The sequence below is a fragment of the Antennarius striatus genome, chromosome 14 (genome assembly GCF_040054535.1).
Source record: "Antennarius striatus isolate MH-2024 chromosome 14, ASM4005453v1, whole genome shotgun sequence".
In the NCBI taxonomy this organism is placed as follows: domain Eukaryota; kingdom Metazoa; phylum Chordata; class Actinopteri; order Lophiiformes; family Antennariidae; genus Antennarius; species Antennarius striatus.
The window spans coordinates 17,406,631-17,425,261 of record NC_090789.1 but is presented as its reverse complement, the minus strand read 5'-3'; the positions used below and the strand labels follow the sequence as shown (position 1 = coordinate 17,425,261).

The window sequence follows — 18,631 nt, the reverse complement described above, 5'->3', positions numbered from 1 at the left end:
ACAATTTTTAGAATAGTATTTTACAATTTCCAAGCCGCTAAAGATCATTGGACAAAAAGCGAGCAAGTGAGGCGTTCGAGGACAGTGGGACAACTTCGGGATGTTCCCATTGAATCCGTCTGTGCTCTTCCTGGCACTGTGGTGCTGCTGCAGTAAGTAGATGATCTCAATTAAATGCATAAAATCTACAACTCTGTATGCAAGCAGATGTAACTTGATGTTGGAGTTCTGTTTCAGGTGCTGGGCGTGTTGACAACTTACTTCCTCATGTAGGAAGCTACAACGGAGGAACAAAAATCACCATTTTTGGAGCTGGTAAGGCATAAAGCTGCAAAAGACACTTTACTGTTTTTGTCATGGCAGTGTTCAGTCTAAATTTATTAGATTTTTTTAAAGCTTTTATCAAATCAAACATGTAGATAAGTTAATCCATTCTGAGTTCAGTTAAATATGATTGGAAGGTTTTGTTTAAACCTGATCTTTTACCATTATTTTTTATTTTATTAGATTAATTTATTATTATTTTTTAAAAATCCTCACAGTTGGCAAACAGCATTGTCCTGGTATAATGCTAAATGCAGCTATGGACGATTTCACACATTACGCAAAAGCTGATTTGTTATTACCAAACCTTTGGAATGTCTAATCAGTTTTTAATTTCTTGGAAATACGAATCCGTTATCTGTAAATCCTTTATTCGGCACTAAGAATATTTTTTCATGATTGCTTCAAGGTTTCGCCCAGAAGAAACCATTCTCACTGAGTCAAACAGATGAAAATTATGGCAATCAAGTGCGCCTGGTATCGGATCACCTGTCGGTCCCCTGTGATGTGGAGAAAGACTCAACACATGGCACTATGATCCACTGTTACACCAGGTATCCCGTAGGAGAGAGCCCTCTGAGCTGGATATGTACACGTCTTTGAAAAAAAAGTCACTTAAATAGATTCCATGAATATAAAATGATCACCTTTGTCCACTGCAGACCCATGCCAAGGGATCAGTATGTGGTCAAAGTCAGTGTGGACGGCGTTTCCCTTCCTGACAGTAGTATATGCAGGGGCCAGATCAAATCACACCATTGCAGCTTTTATGTACGTCTGCAGCGAGCACAACTTAACTACTGCACTGCAAACATTAACTGTTACTCCTGACATGTTTGGATTTCTCAACATCCCTTTCCACTGTTAATGTGACACTCAGACGGTCTGGTATCGCACACCGACTATCAACGAGCTGAGCCCATCCAGCGGTCCCCCAGGTACAGCTCCTTGCATGTAAAACATGCACTCCAGCTTGAACCTTGTATTAAACCAAATTCTAAATCACTGCAGGAACCTTGTTGACTATGCGAGGGAGGATCTTCACTGATGTGTACGGAAACCACCAAGGAATTAGCTCCAACGGACGCAATACCAAATTTTTGAGGTAGGATTATGAAATAAACCATTGATAAACATTTAGAATATTTATATTATGGTATAGAATTTGGTCACACCTAAGCTTGAAAGTATTTTATTTAAAACAAGTGATCACTGAGATAAGGAAATTTACAGAATAAGATTATTGCTCTTTATTACTGATTAATCTGAATATTACATTTAGCATTTTAAAACTAAACTGTGTAAAAAAAAAAAGACGTGTCTTTGATTCATGCTCCATGTCATGCTTCCACTAAAATCCCCTCAAAGGTAAATATTAAACGTAGATAAAAGACTAGAAGTTGAAGATAATGAGCAGTAGAATAATGTTGATGCATATTAGAAAAAAATGAAACATTGAATAAAGCTGCGGTGTTCTTGCTTGATGTTTAATTATACATTATCTAGAATGTTTATGATTACTTTTTTGTGAATCAGTTCATAAATATGTTCATTTTCATTGCAGAGTGTACGCAGCAGGGATGCCATGTGAGCTGCTTAAACCACAATCTGATGAACTGTAAGAACTGTGTTCAGATATTATGCTATAGATAAATGGAATGAGGTGTCATGAAGCAGTATTAAACTTAAAAATATACATTTTTTTAAAGATATCAGCTAAAATTGGACTCTGAAAGTTCTCACTGGGGATACATTTCCTGCAAAATGACGGGGACGTTTATTGGTGAGTTAATTGGGATTTTTAATACAGTTGCTTTGCTTCATTCAAAACTTAACAAACTATTCCTAATTTTGTCGTTGTTGTTTCTAACAGGGAACCAAAATGTCAGTTACATTATTGAGGGCGGTTATGGAAGGTAAAATGTTTATAAGGCAGAGCTAAATTGATTCCAGTTTGAATTGTTTTATTTTATTTTGAGATTTACGTTCACTTTTTCATAAATTGTTAAATTGTTTCAGAAAAACTATTATTAACTTTGAATCAAAAATCTTTAGGTCTCTTCCAGAGAAGAGAACGTTCAGAGTTGTCAACAGGTCTATCACCATGTTTCAGACCTATGCAGGTATGAAAGATATTGTTCACTATAAATGTAGCAGTTATGAACTAATTTTTATGTAGTGTTTACTCTTATTTATGGTGTAATGTTGTCATGCCTCAATTCAGAGGTGACTGGAGTCTCCCCATCTAAGGGCAGTGTCATGGGTGGAACCTTACTGACAGTCCATGGGCACTTCCTGGGCGACCAAACCAACGAAGCAGCGCGTGTTCTTGTTAAAGGTAATCTCCACCGTCTCAATGGAAACTAGCTGTTATAGTTGAGGCCTCTTTCCAATACAATAAGACTTTGTTGGGTTTGTTTTTACTCAGGAATGTGTTGCATCTCCAAAATAAAAAACCCCCAAACATTGTCTCATGTCACGCGATTGGGATAATCAAACACAGAAAGAGTTGCTATGGTCTGTCACGTAACAACAGAGTCATTGCGTGACAGACCTTTGGTCTGTTGTGTGACAGACCTTTGGCCTGTCACGCAACGTTCAAGACACAACAGACAATGACAGACATCTTTCATATACCTGAATGAGTCAGCTGACATATTGTAGAATCAAAGGTTTGACAGAGAAGGAAACTGTTTTTGCTCAAATAGTGGACAGCAGGATAAATTAAGAAGCATTACAGCAAAAAAGGAAAGGGAAGCATCAGCATAATAGTGATCAGATATCAACTGGTTTTGGGGCTTTTTTTTTAGTCTCTGACAGATTTTATTGTAGTTGGTTGAATCAGTAACATATTGGTAAATGTATTCATTATTTTAAGCTGAATTTTGGGGGCCGCCCGCCACTGGTTCAGTTCCTGCTCTGTGTGGAGTTTGCATGTTCTCCCCATGTCTGCGTGGGTTCTCTCCAGGTTCTCCGGCTTCCTCCCACCTCCAAAAAACATGTGCTTCAGGTGGATTGGCCGGTGCCAAATTGCATGTAGGTGTTAGTGTGCGCATAAGTAGTTGTCTGTCCTTCATGTGACTCTGCGGTGCACTGGCGTCATGCCCAGAGTGTACCCTGCCTCACATCCTCAGTCCGCTGGGATAGTTTCCAGCAACCCATGACAGTGGATGAAGAAAATGAATGAATGAATGAATGTATTTTTGGTCAAAAGTTAATCAGTTACACATAACGCTAATGATTGTGCAGATCAGATATCAAATATAAGATTTCTTTTTGGATACATGGAAGAAATAACAATTAGTCAGTTTACTCCTACAAACTCTTATCACCTTGTGGAAGTGTATTATTGATTGACTTCTATGTAGGAAATCAACCTCAAAATACGATTCAATGAGAGGAGACTTCATTCTAAATCAGTAATTTCTACCTTTATTTTATTTAAACAGCATAGGAAACTACCTCGTGTGGATTAGACACTGGGTGAGGATCATCAGGTTGATTTAAGTGAAGAGTAAACCTTCATAGTCATCTGATTCAGAACAGAGAGGGAACTCTAAATGAATGAGCAAAAGGAGTTTTCCTCATCATCATCTTCATATTGAAGAATACATGCATAATGTGTCTACAAATAAATATCTGGTTGGGACCCCGCGTTTTTGCGACAATCTGTCAGCTTGTCGCAAATAAGAGAAATTTAAATATTTATTCAAGGTGTAGATAATAAATTAAAACCATTATTTCACTGGAGAAAAAAAGTTTTTGAAACAATGCCTGAAAAATATAAAATCTTGCTTTTATTGTGATACATTAACTTTTTGTCCTTTTTTCACCTACAACCTGTATTTTTCAGAGATCGGTCAATAATGAGTGAATGTTGACCTTCTACTTCCTTTAACCCCTTGAGTAAAGTCTGGGCCTTTGTGTTTATGCAAGGCTGAATGTGAATCTTTCAATCTCTCCATTCAGGCCTGCCTTGTGAAATCCAGAATGTGTCTGATGACAGAATTACATGCAGGACTGCCAAGAACAACATGAAGAATGACAGCCAGACGTGTTATCCAGGTGACAACGCAGCTCTTCTTCTGCCCTTTGATTCATTTGTTTTCATACCAGAAGGCGCCCGTCTTCTTTCATCTCACCGCTGCATCATGTGTTTTGTAACTATTTTAAAACCCCACGTCAAACCAGTTGAGATGTTGATCAGTGGAGGCATTTAAGGCATCTGTCTGAAAAAGGCCACAATTTCTTGCCACAGCTCATGACAACAAAGCAAGCTAATCTGTTGTTTGATCGAAAAGAAAACTACATCCTTGAGAATTTACTTCACACAAAAGGATCTGTTAGAACGGACACCAGAGCAGATCAGTGGCGTCTATGTTGTCAAGGCAAAAGACAAAGAAGATCTCCCTTAAGAGCAACAAGTGATTTGAGGGGATTGATTTGAAGTCTATAGCAAGTCAGAAGATTAATTCCTTGAATGTGTTCTTGTTAAGCACCCGGATAGTCAATAACGCTTCTCTATTAGTGATTTAACTCATGATTATTGTAGTTTTGAAATGTTTTGTCATTTTGCTAATGAATTTATTGATCACATATTCAATTAAATGTCTGAATATTTTGAAAATGCTCACTTTAATTGATGGTGACGTCTTTAAATCTCTTTTTTGGCTGATTAAAGGTCTAGGAACCAATTTTTGTTAAATCTACTATTGTTTGAGAAAGGCAGCTGACACTAGTAAATGTTCAGTATTTTTGCCTGAAAATATTTAATTTGTTTTGTTTCTGGCGTTTGACTGTGTGCTGGTGGATCATCATTTATTTCCTTTTAAAATGCAGGTGGAAGAGGCTTGATGACAGAGATCTATAACAATACAAGACCCCAAAACCTGGAAGACATTTTTAACTACAATGAAAACACAACTGGATATATGAAGATGTGGACTGGCTCCTTGCCACAAGTCTTTCCTGATGAAATGGATTTTTTCACCTCACGTACCCGAGGCTTCTTTGTTCCTACCGAAACCACCAACTACACAATGTACATCCGATGTGATGACAGATGTTTGCTCTACCTCAGCAATTCCAGCCGCCCAGAAGATAAGGTATGAATATGTTTTTATCATCTGAAAGTACAAGAAAAAAAATACAATGGTATGTTTCCATCATATATATGTATTTGTGATCAGCTTTTAACAGTTTTTTTCCAATGACCTCTTTAGGTTGAAATTGCCTCCCAGCGACATTTTGCCTGGACTATCACATCAACACCATCTCAAAAGTCTCCAGTATTGGCTCTCAAAAAGGGAAACTAGTGAGTCGAGAAAGATCATTAAAAACCAAATCAGCAATTCATTTTATATCATTTTCGTCCTTTGAAGCAAATTTAAACATCTTCAATTTTTTTCCCCCTAAAGCTACTACATGGAAGTGGTGTTTCAAGAATATAGAGGTTTAGCTAATTTCAGAATCGCATTGTTCAAAGAGAAAGGTTACTTCACAGAAGAGCAGACGGATGATGTCGTCAATGAGGTTCAGAAAATCGTAATCAAATATGACGTGTTCAAGGAGGAACAGGTAAGCAGCTAACATATCGAGTAGAGACGCGTAGAGCTAACGTAGGATTGATATGATAAAAATGATTAAAAAATCCTAAGGCAAAAGAGAAAGGATGTTCAAGGTGGTCGGGAGGAAGAACCCGGAGAGAACCCACATAGACACAAGGAGAACATACAAACTCTACACAAGTATTTGAATCCAGAACCCTCGTGCTGTGAGGCGACAGTTGTACCCACTGCACCCTGTTATATCTAATGAAGGCAGAATTGTGTAAAAAATGCCTTAAAGAAAATATTGATTAGGATCAAAACTGAGGTGAATGAAGTCATGATTAATTTTACACAGAATATCATGTTCTCTGTAAAGCGCTTTGTAAGGAGGACGTATCAAAACAGTCTCGGATTGCAGAGTGTAAAAAAAAAAAGGCATGAAGTAAACTCTCCAGTCTCATCCTCACCTTCAGCTCACACTCTTTACAATTTGTGGCATTTCCTTATCACTAAATGAGCTACAAAATGGAAAAAGTGGTTAGAGAGAACCAAACGGTAAAGTCCTCTTGTTCTGCCTGTTGTTTCAGCGCTCTCTTCTGCCCCTTCTGTTCTTCACCTTATCTCAATGTCACCATTAAACAGGTTGTATCGTTCGAATCGTGGCCCAGCAGTGCTGTGGCAGTCGAAGAGGTGCAGATGGTCACCGTCCGCAGCAACTGTGAAAGCCATCTGTGTGGGAGCACCTACTTCATCCTGATGCTAGAAACAGCTCATACTGGTAACGAGTCGAACATTCAAATCCTCTACCTGCTACTGTGACTCCAATCTAAGCAGATATACGTGATGCTACAGTACGCTCCATCTGCTAAGTTCTGTTTGTGAGGTTTGCTTTTATCCTTCATAGGAAAACTGCCAGTTGGTGCCTCAGCAGAGGCGGTGGAAGCTGCCTTGAACCAACTTTGGTCCATTAAACCCGACACGGTCCAGGTCACCAAACAGGGCGATGCCAAAGAATCCAACTACACCATCACATTTAACTCTGGCAGAGGTATGAAGGGAGACAGGCAGGTTGCTCTCCAGCTGGTGAATTAATTGACCATCTCTCTTCTTTGGAATACAGGGGATTTCTCACCTCTTGGCTATAAGATTTTTGGAACTGACCCTAACATTACTATTATTGAGAAGACAAAGGGGAAAAGCAACATGACGACCTTCACTCTGAGCTGGGACGGGATTTCGTCAAAGCCGATCCCTGTCAATGGAAATGAGTCTGAGGTGTGTTGCATAACAATGTTGAAATCTGAAGCCTCTGCACACAATACGTGGCTGGAACACGGTTAGAATGATGGCTGTAAGGCTTCATTTAACTGCAAAGTAACCGATTTCTAGGACTAGTCAAATAAGGAACGCAGTAGATACTTTATTTTCAATTCGAGGAAGATCATTGTTGAGCGCAGCTTAATACAGATATGTCTGCCTGTACCAAATTAAAGCAGATTACCAACACATAGGTTGTGTGATTTTTCAGGTGCAGTCGGCCCTGGAGGCCTTTCTTCAAGCCGAGTGTCCCCGTGAGATCCTGCCGAAAGAAAGCACTGATGTGAAATACTTCAATGACTTTGAAATTAAACACTCACAGGTCAGTGAAATCATCATTGTTGGTGTTAAGTTTGAAAAAGAAATTCTTGGAACAGGTACAACCATGATTCTGATACAGGGTTGGTATTTGGCTGTCTCCATCAATAGAAGGGGAGGGAAATGATCAGGAAAAGGTGGACTAAAATGGACAAGGGAGTAAAAGAGGCAAAACAGGCGGCAGGAAAGGAAGGACAGCACAATAGGAAATGATTTTTTTTTAAAAGCAGTGACAGTAACTATCTCATATTGACTGCTCCTGACAATGCTATCTGATTTCTTTTACACACCAGTTTAAAGGTAAGACAGGGACTCGGGTGAAGAACTCTTGCTGTGGCCGGTGGTCGCTGAAGAACGCTGAGATACTTTTCAAGGACACGTTCGAAAAAGTGTCTGGTGAAAACTACGGACCGGTGTCATTGGACAAGCATCCTACGGTAATACACACACTTTTTACATGGTTTCTCATTTTCCACTCCTCAGGCTCCCAAATTATTATTAGTGTAAAAACAGTGTTGGGCAATAGCAGCGCTAAAAATAGCATTGTTACCAGTTCAACTTCCCATTCACGCAGTGTTAGCGTCAGTCGTTTCAGGTTCAAATAGCAGTATAGATGTTCTACATGTCCACAATGTCAGCAGTTTTGTTTGTTTGTTTGTTTGCTTGTTTGTCTCAGAAGCAATAGGAAATGCAATAAAGACATCCTTGCAAACAGTATTTTCTGGCACACACAGACATTTCAGTTTTGTAAAAGAAAAATTACAGTAGAGTAGAACTTTATTGATCCCTTAAGGAGGTTCTGTCAGGGAAATTACCTTAATTTTTAAAAAAATTGGAGCAATGAAATCAGATAGAACTGTTTATTTCCTATCTATCTGTTGAACCAGCAGATGAATCACTGGAATGTAACAGAAATACCTTTCATGTAATCAAAAACCTTGGCTTAGTTTGATGAATTTCTCTGACAGGGCAGCTTCAGAGAAGTGAAACTTCATTTTGTATAGAATAGCTGCTGGAATTCACACGTAACGCTTCGCTAGTAGGATGCCCAACGCGATTTTTTTTTATATAACACACATCCTGTCATTAAATCATTGCACATTCTGTCCCTACACAGATTATCTGTGACTGGTTCTTCATAACTCTTCATAAAAAATAATTATAAATATGCTCCCTACAGATTTGCTTTGCTTACAAGGGATCCTTGAAGGATGAAGTTGGATTAAAGTTCACTTACGTCAGCAGCGAAGGCAAAACCTTAACAGACACCGTGAGGATCAACACAGTCTTAAATAGAAACAATATGTAAGTGAAACCCATCGAGTCATTTTAAACATACAAGTCATGTACAAACATATATATATAAGAATGGTTTTTACTTTACTCGACAGATGGAATTACAAATGCATGAACCTGCACAGTTCTCTGCAGTCACTCTTTGTTGGAAGCAAATACCGCCTGCTGGAATTTTACCTCTACAAATACGAACATAATCGTGATTTTTATGTGGATGTTGTTTATTTTGGAAAGATTCCCACCACGATGAATGAGCCCGGTATGCACCTTGATAGTAGTTTTAAGATTTTAATGTCTCTGAAGTGTAATCCAATTGTAATTTATTGGGGGGGTTTTGCAGTTATTTATTATTCTTTTCCAATAATTTAATAGTATGAAGCTAGTGCATATATTTCCATGAACTAAATTTGATTCATATGTTCACCTTGTTATTTTACCCATTGTTTTTCTTGCAGAGGTCCTTCTCTATAGAAGACCAGCACCTTTTGAGCCCGTTGGTTTTACCTTTGAGACAATTACTGTCAGCAAACATGAATCAAATGATTCGCATTTCAGCTACACTATTGCAGCCACTCCGGATGATTGTGCTTTTGGGTTTCCACTGTGGAAAGTTCGTTTCTTTCAGGTAACACACTACTGAGATTTACATAACAATGTCCTCTTAATGACACACACCCCTAAATTAGCTTTAGCAGTCAATTTAATTGATTTATCTATAGGGAAATAGAGTCTTTACAAATCAAGGGACAGAAATCTGCTCTCATGCAATCGTACCACGGTCTGATCTGCAGGTTTTGCTGTGATACTTGTTGATGGAATCAGGCAAGAAAAAGATGACAAAAGACAAAAAAGTGTTGCTTCAGTCATGTAGTGTGAAATATGACACTGGGAGGCAGCTTGCAGTGCATTGTGACTGCATCACCTATTTTATGTTCTATTATATCAAGGATAAGTGTATACTAACGATTACTTTCACATACTTCACCAATATGCACGCTCCAGATGGGCCTCCATACAAATCCATTAAGCTCAGTTGATGTTGTATCCATTCGCCAACTAGCCATGGTGTTCAGAAGCACAACCCCAAACTCAGACTTTTGCTCGTATGTCAAACACAGATGTCAAATATTCATACAGCATACAGTATGCATTTGCATTTCCGAATATGTATAACTGTATTTATATGTGGAGTCACTCGCATCTTAAGGTGTTACTGTATTTATCAATCATGATAAGATCTTTCTCGTGATGTATTTGACAGAATTCCTCCAGTGTGCAGTACACAGAAGGAGCAGCCACCATCACCATCAGCCGTCTTCACGCAGCCACTCCTCCTCCACATGGCACTTTTGATGTGAACATTTTCGGAGACGTTGCTACAGGTGTAGTTCTGGCGTGCTTTACTTTAACTGTCCTTTGCCAAAGTCTTTTTGTTCCATTATGAAAGGTCTGTGACTTAAAAGAAAATGTCAATGCTGTCGTTATAGTGATGACAAGCTAACATTTGCCCATCATTAAAAATATGTGCAAAATGTTTGGGCTGGTTCCAAACAGACATTCACTCCTAACAGCTACTGAAACATGCAAACAACAAACAATGCCTGACTAATAATGCAGGAAAGGCTCAACTCACCACGGTGGATTCTTTTCTTTTTTTTTTAAACTAAACAAATGGAAAGAAAATTTATGTGTTGATGGACTGTGATTTGTTTTACAAATGTATTATCAGAATCAAAAATAATCTCTAGAATTTACTTTATACTGTCAATTTTTTTAAATGACACACTGAGCTCCATCAGTCAGTCAGGATTAGAGAATTCTTAATCCTCAATTAAAAACCAGTTCGCCTTCACATCACCATAGATCTTCTTCCCTCCATACACAACCTCCATACAGACGCTCACAAAAACTTACTTATTATGGATGAAATTATGTTGATATAGTAATAGAAGAACATTTTAGTAAATGGTGATGTGATATTGTACCAACAAAGACATACTTACAGTTTAAATATTGAAGACTTTTTAATTAAAATAAAGAAAATAATCTTACCTTAATCCTAAATGAAACAAAGCAAATTCTTAATAAATTTGTCATAATTCTATATAAATTATTATTATTTTTATTATTATTATTATCATTAATAATAATAATAATAATAATAATAATAATAATAATAATAATAATAATAATAATAATAATAATAATAATAATAATAATAATAATAATGATAATAATAATCTTTAATGCTGATGTTTTACTGCTAGGCCGTAACCCCAACTCCTAATTATCCTTTGTCCAGGAACAGGGCAGGAACACATGATCAAAACAGAACTGATTAATGAAGATGAGTGTGTCTCTTATCTCTTCATTCTTTCACATGTCCCAAGGATTCTGCCCATGAACTCCTGAATACTTCCTCCAATAAGGAGTTTGTCTTTGTGACGTCATTGAAAAACTTTAGTTTTATATGTTATGATGTCATGGTGCTCCTCTGCAGCTCAGATATTCTCCAGAGAGACCGTTGAAAATGGTTCAGTGATGTTTAGTGAGACGTTTAGTCTGAATGTCTCCATGTAGCGTTCTGCTCTAACACCACCTTCTTCTCAGGGCTACCGGTGAACATCAGTGCAACCGATCTGAAGTACGCTCTGGAGGGAATCGCAGGGATGGGTCAGGTTGGCGTTACCTGGCAGGGAAGCTGCAGAAAACCCATATGGAGGGTGGCATGGACCACGAAACCAGGAGACCAGCCCCTTATGCATGTCAGAATCCATCCGTCTGTCTGTCTGTCTATCTGCTTGTCTGTCTGTCTGACTACTTGAAAAATATTTCTAAATATGCGTGATCTATTCATTTTGACATACATTTTTCTATTTCAGCTATTTTACGAAATAGAAAAAGTGTTTAAATTGGTTTCATTTCTTACTGTTTGCTTGTGTTTAAACTACTAGTCCTATTTTGTGTTTGGGTCATTATTTCCTATGTATTTGTATTTCACAAGCATTCAGCAGCATTGTAACTATTTTTAAAGTGATTGATGAGACCTCTCTGAACAGTGATCACAAGCTTTTACTGTGGCTCTGTCTAGTGTCTGTGTTTTGTTTGCTCGAGTTTCATTGACAGTAGTGTATAGACTAATATCAGAGCCTCATAGCTACAGCATCAGCAGTATTCATATCAATAGTAGCAGTTGTAGATTTTAATTAATGATAGATTTGTGAGCAGTACTTTCCGATTGTCTTCTGTTAAGAACAACAAAGTTTTTTCTGTTACAAAGGTACCAACAACTTGATTCATGAGTTCTGATGGTGATTTATTCTCTTTGCAGATAAACGGCTCAAATGTTGTCGGTGAAAATGTCGTCATTTCAGCCGTTGAGAGTAAGAAGGGAGGTACATTTTGGCAAAATATACCCGATGAATTCTTCCGTGTTTGTGAAGACAAACCACAGGTATGGTCATTAATCGTAAGCCCTCTGGCGTGAGTGGTTTTGGGTTTCAGCATTATCTGTCTGTCACATGTCATCATGTCTAATTACTGTGTGTGTGTGTGTGTGTGTGTGTGTGTGTGTGTGTGTGTGTGTGTGTGTGTGTGTGTGTGTGTGTGTGTGTGTGTGTGTGTGTGTGTGTTTCTAAAGCCCAGTCCTTTTTCTGTTTGTACTGTTCTAGCTCTATTTGTACATCTCTTGCCTCCAGGCAGGATTTAGTGAATATACAGTATTTCCCATGTATCGACGTAGCTTGCAGTGACACTCCTCTATTATTCTATTGTTATAGCATGTTATTGAGTAATTCCAGTTGCAAACTATTGTGTCAAAGGTATTTTGTGAAACATTTTAAATCAAATGTTTTGTGACCCTGTTTGTAGGTGGAGGTTTTCGTCAATGGGATTATCTCAAAGTGTTCCGGTGACTGTGGGTTTGAATGGAGTGAGAGCAGCACCCCAGTTGTGACTGGTATCAGCCCATCTCAAGGTGCCCCTAACTCTTATTTACTCTCTTAAAGTGATCTTTATTGATTTACACCCAACGTATAAAATGTAAGGGAAATCCTTCTGTTTTCAACTTTGATAGTTTCTGATTCTCTGAGGAATTACAGACTCTCATCATTCTGATCTCTTTATTAATGAAGCACAGAGAGAGGCACTATTCTCAGATTGCTTAGCTGATATACATATATACAGAAAAACAGATCTGGACCTCATGGCGGGTGTAAATCATACCATCAACAGAGTATAGACCCTTTTTCACAATGATGACTCTCTGATCTGACTTACCTTAGGCAAAGAGTCAGACATCCTATACATAGATTTCTCACACAACAGCTACGTAACTTGATATGAGTCACAACAGTTCTGGAAAATTTGTGCATGAAAGACTGAACACAAAGACTTAAAGTTATATTTGGACATATTTGTCTTCAAACTAATTTTTCATGTGTCTTTCTTGCTTGTCAGTCATTTAGGTTTTATTTTTAAAAAACACAACATAAATCTTGAGAGGATGTTGTACCTAGCATTAAAAGACTCGATTGTTTCAGGGTCCAATGGCCTGGGGACTCTGCTGACTGTCACTGGCACTGGCTTTAATCATGAAAATGCCTCCGTCTTTGTGGGTAAAGCTGAGTGCCATGTTGAACAGTTCAACGGTAAGTGAGATTACAAGTGAATCCGTCATTTTGTTGCTGAGTTTAACATCTCATAGAATAATCTCTTCATGGACCGTGTTCCAGCTACCGCTCTGGTGTGCAGACTGGGCAGTTCCCCTGCTGGAGCCCACCCTGTGTTGGTCAGCTTCCCTTCTGTGGGGGGCGCAAGCTACCCAAGCAGTGGAACGCTCAGCTTCACCTATCAGCTCATTGTTTCCTCTTTCTCTCCTGCCTCTGGGAGTATAGCAGGTAGGACACTACCCCAACTGCCCCAGTGTCTGTTATTGCTTCATAAGATTAAATGAAACCTCAACATCCATATATTTGCAGTAAACAGTCCTTAATTTTCTAACAAAATCTAACCATTAACATCTCGTCCATGTAGGTTCTCAGTTATTCAGGTCATGGTTATTAAAAGCTGTTTAAATCAATATTGTGGATTGATTTAAACAGCTTTGGACATTAACATCTCTTTTCATAGGAGGCACACTGCTGACAGTCAGAGGGTTCGGTCTTGGCAAGACTGCCACAGTTGCTGTGGGCAACGCAGAATGCACAGTGGTTTATGTCAGCGAGACAGAGCTGAGATGTAAAACTCCAGCAGTAAGTGAACTCGTGTGAGCCACCGTTCACTAGTCAAAGAGCTTTAGGAAAAGGAACTAAGCAGTTTACATGTACATTAACACATCCAGTTATATCATTTAACAACTGAGGACCCCATGATCAATGTTTCCATCAGTAAACAAATGTGTAATATGTTTGATGGAAGTATAATATAACATATATCTGTGTCAATGAATCTGGTAACAAATCAATGTGTAGAGATTAACATTAAATCAAGGAATCTGTCTGCCTGTCTGTTTGCCTAAAATGCCTCAAGAATTGCAGAACTGATAGACGTCATACTGGGTGCAAGTGTTACTGGGAACATGTGATGCAATCTGGGAACATGACATGTGCAATATAAATAACATGAGGAAACAGAGATTACAGGATGCTAGACGATGAGTCATGCTGAGAAAGAACACTCTTAAACCAGGGAAGAGCACTCCTAAACCACCAATAACAGATTTCCAAAGACATGTGTCCTCTAATTAATTCGTACTTATCATTTGTATGTAAAATCCATCTGTGAGGGTGAAAATAAATTAAACTATTTGAAATCACCCAGTGATTATATCAGTAGATTAATTGATTAAAAAAGTCTGTATCATTAACACATGGCAAGACCTCAGACAAAGTTGTCATTTTATAATGTCCTTAACATCATAACACTATAGCTAAATGAAAATGAAATGATCAGAGAGAATGGAGTGACAAGGTTTCACGTTTGTTTTGGATAAATTAATTATTGTATGAACCAAGTAATAAATATACATTGTTTAGAATGATCAATAAATCAGTCATTACATTGATAAAATAAAATAAATTAAGATAATTGATAAAGACCTAATCAGGTGCAGTTGTACATTTCATTATGCAGAGCCATGTCTATGGAGAGTTGGGTTCACTCTGTCTCAACAGGCCCAGTCTTCATGTTAGCCTCCTGCCCACAGTTTTGTTGGGATATCAGAAGTACTCAGTCTAAACAGGCACTGCTCCAGTCTACTAATTAATTAAAGTAGTTAAATACAAAAATAATTTTCAGAATTGTTGCGGACTGGTGTAAAGTAAAACATGTAAACTGATTCAGAATATTTTTTTTTATGGTCATACAGTACAATACATCAGATACATGACATGATTGTTGTTTCTGGCTTGGATCTATCACTGATTGTATTTCAGGGAACTGCAGGATCACAAGCCGTCACAGTGATGCTGGAGAACATGACTCAGACGGCCAGCGGCTTGTTCACCTATGATGCTGACCTCACACCCCAGATCAGCAGCATGAGCCCCAATGCAACAACTGTCACAGGTGAAATGAGTTGGTTTTTTTGTCATTTGAATGAGTATTGAGTAAAGGTTAAGTGAGCGTGACAGAGATGAATTAAACCAGACTGGATTATATTAATCGGCATTGTTAGATGGAAAGTTGATTGTCAGAATGTCTCCTATCAACAAAGCCTAGTAGAAATCCTATCTGTGGAACCAACAGCAGACAATCTGGAGAAGGTCAATCATCTCTACTCTGAAAAGAAAAGTCAATAATTCAAAGTTTTCCCATTGTATTTCAATGGTCACTCTGTTATTCATCACCATAGTACATTTGTTTGACAACTTATGAAAAGAATACATCTGCAACAATCGCAGTTTGTTTCTCAAGTTTCAGACAGACTGAGGTTTAGCTTTGTGAATCTATGATTATAGCTCGTCTGAAATTCCTCTCTGATGGAGAAATATTGCATATCAGTGTAATTATATGTTTCTAAGTATTAAAAAAAGCTGTTCGTTCAGTTTTTATTCGTCCTTTGTATGTGACTACATCGTCACTGGGAGGTTAAAGGATGACACAGGAACGTCCATTACTGCTGGTCATCCCACAAGATTATTTGTCATATTATTGTATTGTGTAATCCTGATGAAATTATTTTTTTCATTTACGCCCATTATTGGAAAAACCTCAACAATTTGAGACGAGGAGGACATGAGTCATCTCACACAGTTATAGTACAGAATGCAGAAGCATGTGTACAGAAATAGTCCGTGTTACACTCGACGGTACTTTGGAGCACAAGGATGACCAGCACTGATTGGCTGATGAAAGTGTTGTTGTGCAACGGTGTACTGATGGTTATTTACTTGTAGGACACAGAGTTCTCACCATCCAGGGTTCGAACTTGCGAGGGCTGAACAATGACACCACGGTGTATGTCGGCACTGAAGAATGTGTCACCATAGAGTCGACGACAACAGTCATCACCTGCCTTCTCCCCGTGCTGCCACCTGACCTGTACGCTGTACACGTGCAGGTTGGAAACAATGGCTACCCTCAGACAAGGTGCATCTACCATGACAGACTGTTTCACTCTCTAGGATTCCCACAAATTCTTCAAATTCTTTCTATTCATCACTGTCACCAACAGTGACGCTTTTTTATCTTTTTATTCTATGTTAGCCCTCACAGGAATATTTTTATACTTTTGATTTGGTGATAAACATCAAGGTCAAGACAAGACCTTTATCACATCATTTTTTTATCATATCAAAAGAAATGCCCCATGAATTTACTTTCCAGGAAATGTATGAAGTCCAAATTGACATTAAGTAAAAAAATTCAGATGTTTTTAGTGTCCACAGAATATATGGCTTTGCACTGTTGTACTCTATGCACATGAAAGTTTCAAGCCCTGATGAAAAAATATTTTGTGTTCGCAAAAACATTTCACAAAATTTAGCAAAATACCATTAAGTTGATCGTACTGGAAAGAATAGCACAGGTACGTAAACTAACTTCCTGTCACACAACGTATTTTCTTACACACATTCATTCATTCATTCTTTTTCTATATCCGCTTCGTCCGCTGTCGCGGGTGGCGAAGTGCTAGAGCCTATCCCAGTCAACTGGGAGTGTGAGGCCAAGCTGGGGGCGTATGTGATGTCATCATATTATAAGTGGTGCTGCTCTTATAATAAAAGTCATATAACCTATGAACATGGATCATATCATATTATTCATTTGGGACTGCATTGGGCTTTTTCTTTCATAGCAATGATGTGAACACAACCATTGAATACATCCTGGAAGTCTACAGCGTCTTTCCACTGGCTGGCTCTTTAATGGGAGGAACCAGACTAACTGTGACTGGGAATGGTTTCAGCAACAACATTTCTGACAACACAGTTTCTGTTGGTAAGCAACATGGAGGGAACACACAAATTCCACATCACCATGCATTTTCCCCAGAAGTAGTTAGCTGTTAGACGTGTCAAAGCTGCTGCTCTAGGTTTCACATGTGATGCTGTGTTGTTTTGTAACAGGAGAAATCGACTGTGATGTGGTGACGGCCTCAGAGAATGAGCTTCAGTGTGTCTTGCAGACGGGGGAGAAGACCCACACTGTCACCAACCAGGGAGTCCACCACAGTAGGTTTACATTTCCATGCTTTTTGCAGTTGTCAAACTAAATCCAGTTCACTGACGTGAACTACAAAAGATGGAAGATTCGTTTACTGGAAACGGCTTGAGGCATGGAGATGTAAATGTGACTGTTCCACAGCGTCGTCTCTATACTCACACTTTTTTGAACATGACAACTGGACGTATGGAATTGTGTTCATATTTAAATTGCAAACCTTGTCATTTGTGTGTAATAAATTTATATGTGCACAGTTTTCAGTTACCACTTGTCTCTGTGTTCTAGTCTATGGAAGAGGATATGCATGGGATCCTTCCTCCTTGACTGTGTCTGTTGGAGACAGTGTGAATTGGAAATGGGAAGCTGAAGTCGTACGTGACCAGAAATTTGGCATCTACAGTGTGCCCACCCCAGGGAGCACCAACTATGAGGGGGGACCGATCTACAGTGGAAACACCAGGACCTCCAAAGGTACAATGCTCAGCAGAAATCAAATATCAATTTAAAAGGAAAAGTCAACAAGTCAACCTAAATAGCTTTGAAGTTTTAAATGTCATTGCTTTATGTTCTGTCCTTATAGAGCATTATCTTGTTATACAGGTTTATAACTGTATCTATACAGTTGTAGATATAATCTTGCCTCATATGATTATATTTTAGATTTTATTTTTGGCACATTGTATTTTTTTTCGTCCAAATGCTAAGTATTGTTCTTTCTTTCCCTAAATGTTTTATCGTTCTACACCCAAGGTTTGCATTTTAATAATCTTAATTCGTAAGCATCAATGGTATGTCATGTATTGAAACTTGGTCAGTCCTCTGTTTGTATGAATACATACAGTAAATACATACATGTAAAAAAAAAAAAAATTCAAATCTTCAGAAATCAGTCAGAAATGTTATATCATGAAATGTCTCTCACTTCCCCTCAGGGAGTTTCATGTATCGCTTCGCCACACCGGGGCATTACTACCTGTCCAGTGGCTTCTTAGACCAAGATAAAACCTTCCTGCTGCAAGCAGTTGTCAAAGTCAAACCTCGAAAGGATAAGATCAGCAAAGTTTCAGTCAACGTGGGAAACCAGGATGCCAAATATGTGACAGGAGGTAACTGGATGTGGATAAGTTCTTACTCAGCGGCCTCATCCTCCAATGAATGTG

The 18,631-nt window shown here is 38.4% G+C and overlaps 1 protein-coding gene across 1 annotated transcript in view; it reads left to right on the top strand.

Moving 5' to 3' along the window:
• Positions 1–23: 23 nt before the first annotated feature.
• LOC137607813 (fibrocystin-L-like) overlaps positions 24–18,631 on the top strand; it is a 41,178-nt gene continuing 22,570 nt past the window's right edge. The window contains exons 1-36 of the mRNA XM_068333813.1: positions 24–152; positions 238–315; positions 734–878; positions 987–1,095; positions 1,205–1,262; positions 1,336–1,429; positions 1,889–1,942; positions 2,034–2,107; positions 2,198–2,240; positions 2,380–2,447; positions 2,549–2,662; positions 4,294–4,389; positions 5,164–5,429; positions 5,547–5,638; positions 5,742–5,901; positions 6,516–6,651; positions 6,778–6,921; positions 6,994–7,148; positions 7,402–7,512; positions 7,802–7,945; positions 8,689–8,813; positions 8,900–9,063; positions 9,260–9,429; positions 10,066–10,186; positions 11,415–11,569; positions 12,136–12,258; positions 12,675–12,780; positions 13,346–13,453; positions 13,538–13,702; positions 13,935–14,056; positions 15,239–15,371; positions 16,202–16,394; positions 17,104–17,246; positions 17,375–17,479; positions 17,757–17,942; positions 18,404–18,577. Coding sequence (XP_068189914.1) covers positions 101–152; positions 238–315; positions 734–878; positions 987–1,095; positions 1,205–1,262; positions 1,336–1,429; positions 1,889–1,942; positions 2,034–2,107; positions 2,198–2,240; positions 2,380–2,447; positions 2,549–2,662; positions 4,294–4,389; positions 5,164–5,429; positions 5,547–5,638; positions 5,742–5,901; positions 6,516–6,651; positions 6,778–6,921; positions 6,994–7,148; positions 7,402–7,512; positions 7,802–7,945; positions 8,689–8,813; positions 8,900–9,063; positions 9,260–9,429; positions 10,066–10,186; positions 11,415–11,569; positions 12,136–12,258; positions 12,675–12,780; positions 13,346–13,453; positions 13,538–13,702; positions 13,935–14,056; positions 15,239–15,371; positions 16,202–16,394; positions 17,104–17,246; positions 17,375–17,479; positions 17,757–17,942; positions 18,404–18,577 — 4,486 coding nt within the window. The 5' untranslated portion in view covers positions 24–100. The remainder of the gene's footprint in view (positions 153–237; positions 316–733; positions 879–986; positions 1,096–1,204; positions 1,263–1,335; positions 1,430–1,888; positions 1,943–2,033; positions 2,108–2,197; positions 2,241–2,379; positions 2,448–2,548; positions 2,663–4,293; positions 4,390–5,163; positions 5,430–5,546; positions 5,639–5,741; positions 5,902–6,515; positions 6,652–6,777; positions 6,922–6,993; positions 7,149–7,401; positions 7,513–7,801; positions 7,946–8,688; positions 8,814–8,899; positions 9,064–9,259; positions 9,430–10,065; positions 10,187–11,414; positions 11,570–12,135; positions 12,259–12,674; positions 12,781–13,345; positions 13,454–13,537; positions 13,703–13,934; positions 14,057–15,238; positions 15,372–16,201; positions 16,395–17,103; positions 17,247–17,374; positions 17,480–17,756; positions 17,943–18,403; positions 18,578–18,631) is intronic.